The sequence below is a fragment of the Apodemus sylvaticus genome, chromosome 5 (genome assembly GCF_947179515.1).
Source record: "Apodemus sylvaticus chromosome 5, mApoSyl1.1, whole genome shotgun sequence".
In the NCBI taxonomy this organism is placed as follows: Eukaryota; Metazoa; Chordata; class Mammalia; order Rodentia; family Muridae; genus Apodemus; species Apodemus sylvaticus.
The window spans coordinates 142,526,497-142,541,653 of record NC_067476.1 but is presented as its reverse complement, the minus strand read 5'-3'; the positions used below and the strand labels follow the sequence as shown (position 1 = coordinate 142,541,653).

At 55.5% G+C, this 15,157-nt stretch overlaps 1 protein-coding gene across 1 annotated transcript in view; it reads left to right on the top strand.

Moving 5' to 3' along the window:
• Nucleotides 1–1,363: 1,363 nt before the first annotated feature.
• The window catches only part of Soga1 (suppressor of glucose, autophagy associated 1), a 68,469-nt gene continuing 54,675 nt past the window's right edge, over nucleotides 1,364–15,157 (top strand). The window contains exon 1 of the mRNA XM_052184118.1: nucleotides 1,364–2,380. Coding sequence (XP_052040078.1) covers nucleotides 1,700–2,380 — 681 coding nt within the window. The 5' untranslated portion in view covers nucleotides 1,364–1,699. The remainder of the gene's footprint in view (nucleotides 2,381–15,157) is intronic.

The following is a 15,157-nucleotide window of genomic DNA, read 5'->3' as shown; positions in this document are numbered from 1 at the left end:
TAATGAGCTTGCAATGGACATATTAGGGCTGGACTCTGAGGCCTGGGTGAAGGAGGACTCCCCCAGGGACCTCAAATCACTGTCCTGCAACCTTACCCAGGTGCTAGGCAGACAGGCTTGTACTTCAAGATTGACAGTAGGTGGGTGAGAGGAAAGGGAGTTGACCTTGAACTACAGCTGGCCGAACTGTAGGTCAGGTCAGGAGAAAGGGGAGGAGCCAAAGTGGAAGAGAAGAGGGAAGAGGAAGACGAGGAGCCCATGGAAAAGAAGGGGAAAGGAGAGGGGGAGAGAAAGACCCAGAAGGGTCTAAAGGACGAAAAAGATGCCGCTGTGTGTGTGTGTGTGTGTGTGTAAGAGCTACCCTTTTGGGTGGCAAGAGATTGGGCAGTCACCATGAGGATGTGCGCCTTCCCAGGGCCAAAGAACTTACTATGGTTTCGGCACAGTGAGGAGAGGGCATAGGTGAGAAGGTGTGAGGGACCCTGAGACATCAACTCTGTTAGCCTGAGTAGGTCGAGGAAAGAAACCACGCCCACCAGGACTGAGGCCTTGGAGGCTGGGGTGGAGATGACCTGACCCTGTTGGTATTCAGGGTCACAGTCTTCAGCCAATGCCAGCCCCCAACCGGCCCAGAACCTTCCACCCAGGCATCTAATGGTCTGGCATCCTCAAGGCACAGCCTGAAGTTAATCGCAAAGACCAGGTTCGTAGGAGACTAGGTTGTACAAAGCCCAGGATGCACGCGGGGCTCCACGGTCCCTATGGCAGCGGACAGACAGACGAGGCAGGAGGAATCCAGCACACCCGGGGGCTCCATCCTGCTTCCTTCGTAGACCAAGAGCGGACCGCCTGCCAGGTCCTGTTCAGTTTACGGTTCTATAGGATGGGGTCGTTTGTCATGCCCAGCTAAAGGGGGCGGAGTTCGCGCAGGCTCAGCACCCACAAGGGGCGCGCGGCGCGGTGCTGGGTGTGCATGGATGCTGGCTCCGGCCCTTTGAGGTCCGCGGGGCCTCTGCCGGGGAATATTCTCTCCTGCCGTCCACGAGGCCCCCACGGCGTCGCCGGGCTTCCAGGCTCCTCGGCCGGGTGTGATCCTCCAGCCCGCAGCGGAGCGGCCGGTGGCCCGGAGCGGCGGGAGCGAGCCGAGGCCGCGGCTGCCCGGGCCCGCCTGACCCTCGAGGGGGTCGCTGTTGCCTCGCGGATTTCTCCCTCGCTCCCCGCTCGCGTCCCTCCCCGCTGCTCCCGCCGCGTCCGCCTTTTGTTCGCCGAGCCGCGCGCCCCCGAGCCCAGGCGGCGGGGCGGGGAGCTGGCGGGGCTGCGTGGGGGGCGGGCCGCGCCGGGCGGAGCCGGGGCCCTGGCCTCAGCCGGACTAGGAGTCCGAGGCGGCGATCGGCGAACAGGCTGCAGTCGGGGTCCGGGCGCGCTCCGGGGGCGCGGCGAGGCGGAGGGGGCGGGCGCCGGGCGGAGCCGGAGTCGGAGTCGCGGCGCCTGGAGGAGATCGGGCCGCGCGCTGAGAGCACCGAGTAGCGGAGAGGCCGCGCGGCGCGGGGCAGGGCCCGAGCGCAGCCCCCGGACGCAGGAGATCGGAGTGCAGTCGCGGCCTGAGCGGCGGGAGCGCATCCGAGACTCGCCGCAGAGACACCCAGGCCGGCCGCTCCCGGGCCATGCGCGCCGCTCGCTGAGACCCGGGGAGGCCGCGATGGAGGCGCCAGCGGGAGAGTCAGCGGCGCGGGGCTACGGCCCCCCGCCTGTGCCCGCGCCCACCGCGGAGAGGAAGAAGAGCCACCGCGCGCCATCGCCAGCCCGGCCCAAGGACGTGGCCGGCTGGTCTCTAGCCAAAGGCCGCCGCAGCACAGGCCCGGGGGCCGCTACAGCCTGTGGCGCCGCGTCCTCGGCGAGGCCCGACAAGAAGGGACGCGCGGTGGCTCCTGGCGCCCGAGGCGCGGGGCCGCGGGTGGCCGGGGTGCGCACGGGGGTCCGCGCCAAGGGCCGCCCTCGTCCGGGTACCGGGCCCCGCCCGCCACCGCCGCCGCCCAGCCTCACGGACAGCAGCTCCGAGGTGTCGGACTGCGCGTCGGAGGAGGCGCGCCTGCTGGGCCTGGAGCTGGCGCTGAGCAGCGACGCCGAGTCTGCGGCGGGCGGCCCGGCGGGGACCCGTACGGGGCAGCCGCCCCAGCCAGCGCCGTCGGGGCAGCAGCCTCCGCGGCCGCCCGCCTCCCCGGATGAGCCGTCGGTGGCCGCATCGTCGGTGGGCAGCAGCCGCTTGCCACTCAGCGCCTCGTTAGCCTTCTCCGACCTCACCGAGGAGATGCTGGACTGTGGGCCCGGAGGCTTGGTGCGGGAGCTGGAAGAGCTGCGTTCCGAGAACGACTATCTTAAGGTGGGGACCTAGGGGAAAGGGGGGAGTCGCAGGGGCGGGGAGGACAGGCCATCCGGGCTCAAGAGTCCCTGGGCCTGAGACCACAGGCGGCCAATTTAACGCTGACCAAGCAGGGAGTGCCCCACCTTCTTTTCTCACTCTTCTCGTGAGAGGGATTATGGATAAGATACCGATTAGAGGACCCCGATATGCACTTTCCCACCCGCGGTAAAACTGTTTCAGAGGATGCTCCGATGGGTGAGAGGAGATAGTCAACCTCCGCTTTAAGCTGCCCAGGACCCCGCCCCCAGGTCAGCAGGTCTTCCTGGCTCTCTGTTCTGGAACCAATGTTCGTGTGTCAGGCTGCCAGGGAAACCGTGGCTATTCCCTGGCAAGGAGAGGCAGAACACCATCCTAAGTCCTTACCCAGGGCTTTCCCCGGCAGGCCTGTCCTCGCCTGCCTTTTGGGGCGGATCCAATTTGAAAGCGTGACATCTGGGAACATCCCCTTGGCTTGAGTCCACTTCCGCCCAGTCTAACGGTCCCACAGCCTGGGAGGATGATGTCGTGGGAGAACTGGTTCAGAGGCCACTTCCTCAATCCCAGGATATTGTCTTCTGTCCCCTTGAGAGTGGCTTGGGTAGACTTGGCCCGTGCTCCCTATGGGAAGAGGGAAACTGCCCTGCTGGTTAGGGGTATTCGCTCTGTGTGTGTGGGGGGGGGTGGGGGGGGACGGGACTGGAGAGCTCTCTGGGAGAAGCAATCGACTGTGACTGGGCAGTCATTGCTCAGGCTGCCTCTTCTTTGACCTGGTGGCAGCTATGGGGACAGTCCTGCCCTGGCTTCATGACCTTGGCATGGGAAGCTGGAATCTTCACTGGCTGCACTGCCACTGCTGGAAGAGGCTGCAGTATTGTCTGCACTTGACGGTTGATGGCCCTGGCACAACACCCGGAGTGCCCTGGCCAGGAGCCACGGAATTGAGAGCACTCTAATGACATGTCTGCCCTATGGCACTTAACTGCCTCTTACTTCTACTGTCTGGGGAGGAGGTCTTCTTCCTTCTGGTGTTGGGACGTCACTCTTGCTTTCCTTTGGGTCCTCTATCCTCTATCAGTAAACTCCTGCACACCCGAGGACACAGGTCTATGTGACAAAGGATCCTATACCACCTGTTTGTAGCCTGCGCCTTCTATTCCTTTTCAGTTAAATGGGAGTACACGTCTTCACAAAGGCCATACTCAGTGTTGACATTTGGGAGGTGGGGTTTGCTTAGTGGGTGGAGTCTTCTGAAGTCAGTGGGTCGAGTGGAGGGGGTGGGGATGGAGACAGCTTCCTGGGATGCTCCTGGTGGCTTCCTGAATTCCCAACCTGAGCAGCTACTCCAGGCCTGGACCAGAGCACCTTCCTCCAGGACAACTCACAGTTCTTGGTTTGGTTTCTTCCTGCCCAGATCCTGGCCCCTTTCCTGTGCTCCTGGGAAGTGGTGAGACAGAGCCCCAAACTCTGTCTGAAACCACCCAGGACCCAGTTGAGTTCCAGTTCCAGGGCCAGACTGAGCCTCAGTTTCTGCCAGCCATTCGGTTGGGGCTTTGTGCACAAGCTCCGGGCCTCTGGTGGATCTGTAGCTTCCTGGCTGTGTGATCGTGGGCACATTACTTACCATGTTTGGACCTGAGCTTTCTTGTCTTAAGAACTGAACAAGTACACACAGATCATCCTTAACCATGAAGTATGCATGTAGCTAGAGCATCTGGCACTGTAGGAAACTTCAGATGTGGTGGCTGAGATCTCCTGCTGCTCTCAGGAAGGAGAACACGGTTCCTTGTGCATCTGTCACATTCTTTTGTGGATTCTGTGGGAGCAGGCTGGGGTCTTCCTCCTGACCTTGAATCCAATCATTCATTCATTCATTCATTCACTCATTCACTCACTGTTTGCTTAGAGCAAATTTTGGAGTCTGACTGAACTAGGGAGAACCTCTGTGACACCAGAGTTTAGCAATAGTCACAATAAAGCGTGCTGTAGCTGGTGATAGGGTGAGTTCTGTGGAGGTGGGCCGGAGGACTCATGGAGGCCAGGAGCTGAGAGATGATGGAGCCAGCTGAGTAAGGAGCTTCAGTAAGAACATTCTAGGCTGGAGAGAGTTGGGCAAGGAGGAAGGGAACCATGCTGATTCTTGCTGCATGCATTCGGGCGGTAACCACCCTGCGCTGCAGGACTGCTTCCCTCTCTGCCCTCGCGGAGATACAGTGAAATCCCTGGGAGTGTGGACTGTGCACCTACAGTACAGCGCAGCTTCTCACTGTAGGTGTTATTTTGTCACAGTGCCAGGGGCCTACTCTAGCCAGAGCAGGAAGGGGACCTGCTCCAGGCAGCCAGGGCTGGGACTAAGGGAGAAGCAGTCTCCCGAGTGTTTCCTGTTTCTCTAAACCACTTTACAGCTGAGGTGCAGAAACTGGGTTAGAAGGAAAATGACTCCAAATGCCCAGTGTGTGCACTGCAGACTGACCTTATGAGTCTGGGGAATGCCCTGGTCTCCAGCTGGCTCTCTCTGGACTCCAACCGGGTCTGGTCAGGCTCACCTCCCAATTTGTGTGTGTGAGTTAGGGGTGGCAGGCTGTGGGCAAACTGTCAACCAGGAAAGACCTTTGGGTAACTGCATATCTCCTGTCTTGAGTATCCCTGCTCTAGGTCCTAAGTTAGAGAGGTAGCAGAGCATCCAGCCTCTGCCACTGATAAGACAGAAAGCACCTCTCCAGGGAAGGCGGAGAGCTTGGGGTCACTTGAACTATGCAGACAGAGGCCTGGGAACAGGCATGGGGTTGGTGGGTAGCATCATGTAGGTGGTTCTGAGTGTCGGTTGTGATCACTGGGGAGCAACTGGGGAGATATGTGTGGTGGCTACAGTCTGACATGGGGTTCCTTCTATCTAGTCAAGGTGTCTGGGGGTCATCCATTGGGGTTTTCAGGACCCAGAAATATGGCTTTAGCTGTAGAGCAGCCAGGTTAGCTGGGTTTGACGTTGACCCAGTGGTCTAAGGTCCCTGTGACCACTAACCAATACCCATGGGCCATGTGCTATCTCAGAGGACTGGAGCTCAAAGATTTGGAGTTTTGATTCTACCTTCGCTGTGTGGTCCTGGTCAAGTGGCTGGGCCTCTTTGAGATGCTCTTGCTTTTGTTTTGTTTTGTTTGTTTTTTCATTTGTATAACGGAGATGACGGGGTGTGCCTGGACACTCTCCAAGGATTTTCTCAGTAATCGGGGGAGATGTAAATAGTGAAGAAAACATCTGAAAGTGAGATCCTTGTGTCTTGTGAGGAACTGTTAGGATTTTGAGCCAATGAGCAGACAGGATGTCTGTGTGTTCACTATTGGAGGAACTGGGAGGAGCTGGGAGAGTGGGTGTCCTGAGCCCTTGAGGTCCTGCTTCAGGCAGGACAGAAAGGCAAGATCGCATCTCCCACTGCACAGGTTGGCACTGCTAGCCAAGACCCCCGCCCGGGGGTTCCAGCTGTGAGTCATAGGTCCCAGAGACAAACCCTTACTGACTGACGATTGCCTTTATATAGATGGGCCAGTGGAGGCTCCAGGATTCTGTCGGGCAGCACACATCCCAGCCCTGCTGTTCAGTCTTGCTCCAGTTCCTTCTGACATGTGGCCGGCGAGACTGTGCTCTTGATGGCTGCTGACATGTCTGGTCTTGGATAGAGGGTGGTGAGAGGAGTCCTGTGGGCCAGGTGCCAGGCTAGGATTCACAGGCAGCCACGGTGAGTAAGCTCAGATGCGGCAGTGTCTGCTCAGCACGCACAAAGCCCTGGCTTCCATCCTTAGATCCGCAGAAGCCCGGAATGCTGGCACACACCTGCGTGTAATCCTGGCATGTGGGAGGCAGAGGAGGGCTATCCTCAGCAATATAGTGAGTTCAAGGCCAGCTTGGGCTAAGACTGAGTCTCAAAAAAACAAAAACCTAAAGGGCTGATGATATCTATCCAAGCCTATAGGTGGGGGTGTGTCTAGGGGGACCATGCCTGTAAAAATGGGGGTTGGATTGCCATAGACTTCTCTATTGAGTGTCCATTGCTCAGTAAATGTGCCAGCCCAGTCACAGGCCCTTTCCTACCATCCCTCCTCCTCCCTCCCTTCCTCTGAGTAGAGTCTTCTGAGTGGCAAGCCTCAGGCAGTTCCTTCAAAGCTCCTGAGAGGCCGGGGAGGAGGGACCTAGCCTGTCACCATGCCAGCAAAGTCCTCTGGTTCCCGCCCTGAGTTGTAGCTTCTGGCTGGGGGCAGGGCTTGGGGGTTGGAGGAGCAGCTCCAGCAGGATGGAAAATGTGGGTGGCAGCTGCTGTGGCCAGAGAAGACCACGAACCTCGGCCTGCTTTGCAAGGGGCTGGGCCCGTGTCCCCGGACACAGCCCTGTACACACAAACACATGTATGCTTATTCAGAGCTCAGGCCTAGAGACCCACAAGCCCTCCCCCCGCCACACACACACACTGGCTGATGTATACATTCAGTGACTCACTATGCTATGTGTTTCCAGAAGCCAGCCTCCAGGCATGCTCACTGTGGATCCTCATGGAAAGTGATAGACAGACCCTTCGTGCCACACAGAACCAAACGCAACACCCACCAGCAGGAGACTCCAGGCTGGGAAGGAAGCACACACTCCTTCACACAGCCTGGAGACACTCTCAGACATAGGAAGACCATATATCCGGGAAGGTGTGCACATAAATGCACATAGATGTCATCTCTACGCACTAGAATTCGTAGGATCCCAGAGACTTGTCAGGTGACACAGACACCATTCACCCCGGGACCCAGAGCCGCCCCTTCCTCAGAGAGCAAGCAGCCACATGTGCCTGAGGTTCTCTCAGCTGGGCGCCGGGCGCCCACAGAGAAGTTCACAGGCAGGACGGACCCAACCTCCGTGCACGTTAGGACCCAAGGCTTGACCGTGCAAATGTCAGACGTGGTGTTTGCTTAACCAGGGCACCAGACATACATGCTCATACATATACATGTCTATTTACACTGACTGTGACATTTCACCTACACATAAACACAGGAAATGCTCCAGTGTCCCCCGGGAGCTACTGTGTATGACCCTTCTGTCTCCAGCTGCTCATAAGGCTTCTTCTTACTGTGCTGCTGGGACCGTGAGTGGTGTCAGCACTGGGTTTGTAATTGCCTGGATCTGGGGCTCCAGGGGCCCAACTGGGAGGGCGGCAGGTAAAATCCATAGGGCTCTGGATTGGGAGAAGCTATGTTGAAGCTCGCAGGCTCCGGAGCCAGGCCCTGTGGAGCTCAGGGAAAGAGACGCGTGTCAAGCCTGCCACAGAAGGAACAGAGCCTCAGGGTAGCACTTCTAATCCCTTTGGAATTTCCTGCTTACCCTGTCTCCCTCTGCTGCAAGTTACAGAGGCTGTGATGCCCTGATCTGTAGAGGGTACCCATGCCTAGTCTAGAACTTATGGAAGTAAGAAGGCATCCAAGAGCAGCTGAGCGGGCTTCCTGGAGGAGGAGGTGTCACAGCTGGGGTTTTGTCTGATTGGCTGCCTCGGTGTTCAGCTTCTGGAACAGGGCCTACCACACTGGAGAGGCTCATTAAGTAGATGTGTGTGCCTAATTGATCAGCTATGGTTCTGGCCTGGAAATGAATGGTAGGTTTACAAAGGAGGGCTGGAGCCAGGTACGGTGGTACACGCACTCAGGCCTAGCACTCAGGAGGTGGGGGCAGGAGTTCGAGGCCAGCCGGTATTATAGGGTGAGACCCTGTCAGGAAAGGACAGAGCGAGAGGGAGGAAAGAATAGAGTTGAGTCATGGGTGTGAGAGTCATGGAACTAGGGGGTAGGGTCTGGGGATAGAGGGTCAGGAGGACTTAGGAAGGACACTGGGTGCCTGGGCAGTAGACCCCTGGCTGGAAGATAGCTTTGCTGGTTTGTAGCAGGGCTGGGGCCACGTGGCTCTAGCACTAGGCACAAAACTGCTGCTTTCCCAGGGTGCCAGTGAAGGCAGAAGCAAGGAAGACTATGAGGTCCTGTAGGCACACACTCCATCCTTAGAATCAGGTCTGAGGTCAAACCCCACCTAGTTACTTCCCTTCCTGTGCATGTTGCCTCTTGGAACCTCAGGCTTCCAGTCTGTAGAGTGGGGTTTCAATGCCTTTCTTGCAGATAATGGGGGGAGAGTAGAGTTCAGACACACGAGAGCCAATCACTGTCCTGTATTCAGAAGTTGGGAGGGATCCCGGGCTCTAGGCAGCCTCTGTGGCAGAGGGACACTCCAGAAAAGGGCTCAGTTAGGTTCAAGGCGGATGCCTGGCTGGCAGCCAGGGCTCCGACTGTGGCCAGCCCCTACCCTCCAACACATGACATCATTGTAATCTATACACACCCCTCTGGTGCAGGATGGTGGGGCCCCTGGAGCCAGCACTGTGTCTGCCTCTGCTGGCTGCCCCAAGATGGGGCAGGAGGCGGAGGAGGCAGAAGCTGTTGCCCACCTCTCCCTTGTCTCTGGAGCAGCCCGGGCTGCGCCTCTGCCTGCGCTTCGCTCCCTGTTCTCCCTTCATGAGCCTCAGCTCTGTAAAATGTCCTGCAGTGTCACCATGAACATTCCTCAGGAGGGAGCCGGTGTGTGAGGAGTTGGTCCCCTCTGTTTCACTCATCCTGGTTCTCAGCCCTTTCTCTTCAACAGCCCCCGGCTCTGGTCTGACCCCTGAGAGCCCTGGGTCCTGGGCTTCAGGCTGCCCCTCGCTCTGGGTGTGCTGTCTGTCTGGGAAGTGTGTGTGGAGCCATTTACATTGTGCATCCCTGTAGACACATTTCCTCTCAGCAGCTCACTTACCCGAAGTCACTCCTCCCCGGTGGCCAAAACCTGTACCTCCCTTGCAATCTGTTGATGCTTGTTTACTGGTGGGGATCACCCCTGGGCCCCATTCTAAGATGGTGGTAAAGAGTCTCCTGCCTTGGCCACAGATGAAAATAAAGGTGCCTGGTATATGTGTGTGTGTGTGTGTGTGTGTGTGTGTGTGGTGTGATTCCTCAATAATACCAGACTGCTCGGCCACGCCTCCCTGGTCCTACCTTGCCTAGACACCACCCCTCCTGTCTCACCCATGGCTGAGTTTGTGGCAGAGCATGGTTCCATAGCCTTTCCACCCTCCCGCCCCACTTCTTTGCCCTTGCATTACCGGATCCGTTCCCCTGGCCCCTTTCCGTGATCTCCCGGGGTCTGCTCCAGGCCAGGTTTCTTGTGTTAGGTACTAGGAGCTGTGGGGACTCCTTGGTGGGGCAGCTAGCGCACAGTGGCTAGATTGTTAAGCGGTAATTGCTGGTTCCACGGCAGGCGCTCCTGGTTCTGCATGGCAGCATGGACCTTCCAGAGTGTTTAGCCCCTTCCTCCTAACCTGGCCTAGACTGCAGCCCAATGAACGTCACGGCACCTTGCTTGTTAGTCACATCAGCTGTAAATGACAAGAGGGATTCCAGCTGTGTGGCTCTTGGGTTTTTAAATCCTTAACTCCCTGGCCTCTTCTGTTATAGGCTTGGCTGAAGTCCAGAGGCTGGGGACGTTGTCAACAAATCCTGATTCGAAGCTGCCTTCCTTCCTGTGCGCCTGGCAGGATGGGAGACAGTGTCTGTGCTCCCTTGAGTGTGCCCAGCAGACAGGGCTTTGAAGCGTTGTCCCTAGGCTTTGATAGGGCAGAGGCAAACCAGGTATGACCTTGGGTAGGCAGGAGCCTCTGGCCATCTCGCTGTCCTTGATCAACACACACACACACACACACACACACACACACAGAGAGAGAGAGAGAGAGAGAGAGAGAGAGAGAGAGAGAGAGAGAGAGAGAGAGAGAGAGAGAAACTTCCTGATAGATCATCTGCCTCATATGTCAGGCCTGGAAAGGGTAAGAACAGAGCTTGCCACAAAGGATCATCACTTAGAAAAAGATAATGGCTTCTCATCGCTACTGCTGTCTGGCACACCCTTGGAAGTACCAGCTGTTGTTACTTTTGTTCTCCCGTTTATGAGCCTTAAAACAAGCCAAAGTCCTGACTCCTGACCCCTTACTTTAAGGCCTACTGGGGATGGAGGGAGAACTGTGTACTGTTGTTATGAGCCTGCCTTGGTCAGACTGTCCACTCTCTATGGTGTTGGACGGGCAGGACCCAGAGAAGTGGGAGCTCATAGACACCCCCAGTACCAGCAGAACGGGAGCATCGAGATCCTGTGACCTGGTGATCCGGGGCTGGATGTGATGTCCTCTGTGAAGCTTCACCCTGACTCCCCCAAACCTCTGCCCAAAGAGGCTGAGCTGAGTTGAGCTTGACCAGGAGACTGGAGCCCAGAGTCCTCAGCCTCACTGCCCGCTCTGTATACGACAGAGCTTTTGAGTTCCCCTTCCTCTGCCTCTGGAGTGTTTGCAGTTCAGCTGAGAGGGAAGTGAAGCTCTCTGCAGCCCTCCTCCTGGGGACTGAGTGCAATGATCTCATCTGGAGCCTTGTCAGAGTCCTGGGGAGGAGGAGGGGGGGCAGCAGATGGCTTTTCTGGCTGTTTGGGTGGGGTTGGCCTGCTGTCCCTGTGGCCACTGCTGGCCACCCTGCTGGTCAGCTCTTCCATAGCTGGTGTAGGTTGCCAGGGCCAGAGTGGGTGACGAGTGACCGCGAGCCAGGGTGGCAGATGGGTAGGCAGCCTGGGCCTTAACCCAAAGGAGGTAGCCAAGTGGTGTGGGAGGACGTGGGCAAAGCGGAGCCCCTGGCCCTTTAGAGTGGTTGATTGGAATGAAGTTCCTGGTCCCTTCTAGAGCACAGCTTTCCCCGTTTGTTCCTGAGTCTGATTGCGAGCTGGGAAGTCAATGATCCATTTGGGTAGGATTTGGAATCTGTCATGGCTGTGGCCTGGTGTCACTGTGCTGGAGTTGAAGCCTCCATGGAGATTGGCCTCAGAGTCTAAAGACAGCTGCAGCTGCTCAGTGTGGTGGTGGTCCTCCCCTCAGCCTGGCTGTCCTCCCCTCAGCCTGGCTGTTCACTCATGGCTAATTCTTGAGCCCCTCTCTATGTGCTAGGCCAAGCCTGTCATTGTGGTTCTCTTGTGACAGAAATGGGCCTTCCACAATCAAGCAGACAAATAAGTAAGATAAATATCACTGATAGAACTGTGTCGTGCAGTGTGAGGGAAAGACAAGCCAGACTGCAAGGCTTTGCAGGAGACCTGGGCAGGAGGTGCCACAGGTCACCCGCACAGGAATGGCAGGGGCTGAAGGCTGTGACAGGCCAGGTGATTTCTGTTGCTGGAGGGAGACTCAGGTGGCTGGGGTGCGGCCCACGTGAGGTGTGGTTGAGGGATATGGAGATAAAGGGAGTGGGGGTGAGGCTTGGTGGAGCCTGCGTGCCTGGGACAGGTTTGCTCTGCATGATGATGAGTGAGTTCCCCGTGGAGGTTTTGTTTTGCTTTGTTTTTTTGTCTGTTTCAAAAAAGATCTCACTGTAAAGTAAGTTTTGATGAACGTACTCACTTCTGTAGCTGTGAACCCCAGTCAAGATAAGGGTTAACATCTATAACCTAGGTACATTAAATTGTATTTCTTCCTCAATCTATTTACCTACCTACCTTTCCATCTGTAATCAGTGTGAGTGCGGGCATGCCTGTGGGGGTCGGATGGCCTGTTGGACTTGTTTCTCTCCTTCCATCAGGCGAGTTCTTGGAATTAAAGTCAAATTGTCAAGCTTGGTGGTGAGGACCTTTCCTTTACTAACAGGCCCATCTCACAGACCCCTAGTTGGATACATTAGTTTTATTTATTTATTTATTTATTTATTTATTTATTTATTTATTTATTTATTTTTACTGTATATAAATTATACCAGAGAGCTAGGGATGTATCTCAGGGCCAGAACCTGGGCTTATCATGTGAGAGACACTGGGTTTAATCCTCAGCTATCAAAAAAAAAAAAGAAAGAAAGAAAGAAAGAAAGAAAGAAAAAGAAAAAAGATTAGAAGAGTTAACTGTTCACCCAAACTTCCTCTACAATCAAAGCCATTGGTCTGTGTGCTACCATTGGCCTGTTCTCTGTCCCATAACCTTACCCATCCACAGTGTCACATGCACATGCGTGGCATGTCACAACATCTACTGTGGCGGGCTTCTTTCAAGGAGTCAGAGCCTGGCTGCTCCAGGCTTCCAGAATCTCCCCACCCCCACCCCCACCCCCACCCCCATGCCACCGCCTTGCAGGTGTGACATGGAAGGGCCACAGCTTAACCATTTGTGAGTCAGGAAACACATGGGCTGTCCCCGGGTTTAATAATCATTGGAGGGTTTAAAGTGGGGAACACTTAAACAGTTTTAACCACATTTTAAGTATTAAAAAAAAAGAAATCACAGGCTGGAGAGATGGCTCAGTGGTTAAAAGCACTGACTGCTCTTCTGGAGGTCCTGAGTTCGATTCCCAGCAACCACATGGTGGCTCACAACCATCTGTAATGGGATCTGATGCCCTTTTCTGGTGTGTACTCACATACATAAAATAATTAAAAATCACTCCTTGGGAGCTGGGGTACAGCTGGGGTACAGAGCAAGCACTAATATATAAGATTCTGAGTTCAATCCCTGGTGCTGGAGAAGCGATGGAGGGAGGGAGAAAGAAAGAAAAAGAAGGAAGGGGGGGAGGAAGAGAGAATCCCTGTGTGCCTTGTGCTAAGCTGGGAGTAGCTTATTGAGGGGAGAGGAGGGCAGCCATGATAGGAACCTGGGCCCAGCCACCAGGCCTACTGTAGGCACTCATTACGTGTTCAAACGCCCGGATGTGCCCAAGGTAGTCGGTGCTTCTGAGGTAAAAAGTTAGGAGGCAGGCACGGAGCAGGAGGCCCACTCCTGTGTGCTGTCTGGACTCACTGCGCTAGGCTGTCGGTTCCCAGCTTCTGACCCCGCCTGGGCAGAGCTGGGATCTCAGATGCGGTCTGTAGGCCTCCATGGCGGCACTGGGAGCTGCCCTCAGGTGGGAGGCAGTTGAGGGTCTCCACCTATCATTCTCTTGTCTTCAGGAACCTTATGTCTCCTTGGCTCCTTCTCTGGGTTGGGGCCATCTCTGGGGTCCGACCACCCACTGCGTTTGCCGTGTGTCTGCAAAGGGATGTCATGTCCGGTCCTTTTCATTTCCTGTAGGCCAGATCCATCGTGCACACAGTTTACAGTCCTGTACAAGGAAGGACTCCACCAAACCCATTCCTCACTTTGTTCTCACGGACAGTCAGTCATCTTACATCCATGTAAGCGCCACAGAGTCAGTCCTTGAACCTGAAAGTCAGGGCTGGCCAGGAAGTTGCAGGGATCTGACCTCAGGTCTGCGAGCTTGCACAGCGAGGGCTTTGCCCATCCGGCCATTTCCCAGCACTGTCTCTCTCAGTTTGACGCTCTGATAGGAACTATCAGGGGCTTTGCAGATTATGGTGCTCCTAAGAGAACTCTGGTATTGCATTTTATGCATGGACCCTATTAAGCCTCTGCTGAGACCCTCAGGATAATGTCTTTCAGTGTTAACCTCCAAATCCAAGGAAGCCAACTAGATTGAAACAGTTACTAAAGTATGCTACGACTATGATATAGTTCAGCGTTAACTCTTGGATTCTGATGGCTGCTTTAACTACTCTAATTTCTAGGTACTGATGAGTATAAACAATGTTTTGACATTTTTTTTTGAAAAACCATTATAGGATATGAAAATATTAGCAGTGTCTTTGGTGTCCAAGTCTTGGGTGCTTCTGATACAATCTCACTTTGTTCTTAAGACCACAATGGAAGGAGATGCTAATTTCAAGAGGTTATTGCAAATAAAGGTGTGACTTTGTTGAGTAGCCACATAGAGGAGGGGACGTGAGAAAAACATTCCCTCCAGGGCTCTGCCTGTCTGGGTGGACTCAGCAGGCCTGTCCCCTGTGATGCACACAGCTCTCTCTGTAGAATGGATTCCTAGCTTGCCTTGCTTTCTGCAAGGACCCATGAGATGATTTACCAGGAATGTCTGCATAAACTGTGGAGTCCCTTGCCACCCTGCAAGCCTATTATTAGCAGTATTGTGAGTTCAGGTTGGGTCCTCCAGCCTAGCCTGAACTTAGAGACTCTTCCGGGCCGATCTCCCAGGAGTCCTGGGAACTGGCCATCTCTGAGAGGTTGCTTCCTGCCGGCAGCCCTCTTGGATCACTGTGAACAGAGGGACTTGACATGTAGGGAATGTGTGGGAAGCTGGCAGTTCTCTGGGCAGGCAGACCTTGCTATCCTCCTGTGGTAGCACTGGGGTCAGCCTAGACTCTACCTACCCTTTCACACAAGCCCTACCTAGATCTGGAGTCAAAAGGACAGAAGGCTCCAGGCTATGGAGAGAGACCAGGCAGGCCAATAGCCTTTCTCTTTCATTCACACCTGCCCATGGTACCTGTTGCAGTCTGCATCCTAGGGATATTGGGAACCAGAAGCAGGTGAGACCCAGCCTTACCCCGCCCTGCAGGCAGTTAGAGGCAGAAAGATGAGGAACAAGCAAATACAACCATAAGTCATTACCATCGGGGACCGTGCAGTTCGGGTTGTAGGTTCTGAATCAGATTGGGGGAGAGAGGAATGTTCTGGAAAGATCCAAGTGCTGGGAGTTAGCTTGGTGAAGGCCAGTGGAGCATAGCAAACGGCCCGAGTAAAGCTGGAAGAATGCAGTTCGCAGCCCTGGCCCAGGGCCACTTGCCTTGTATGGAATCCAGCCTCACCCCTCCCTAGCTCGAACAGCTCTGGGAAACTTCTG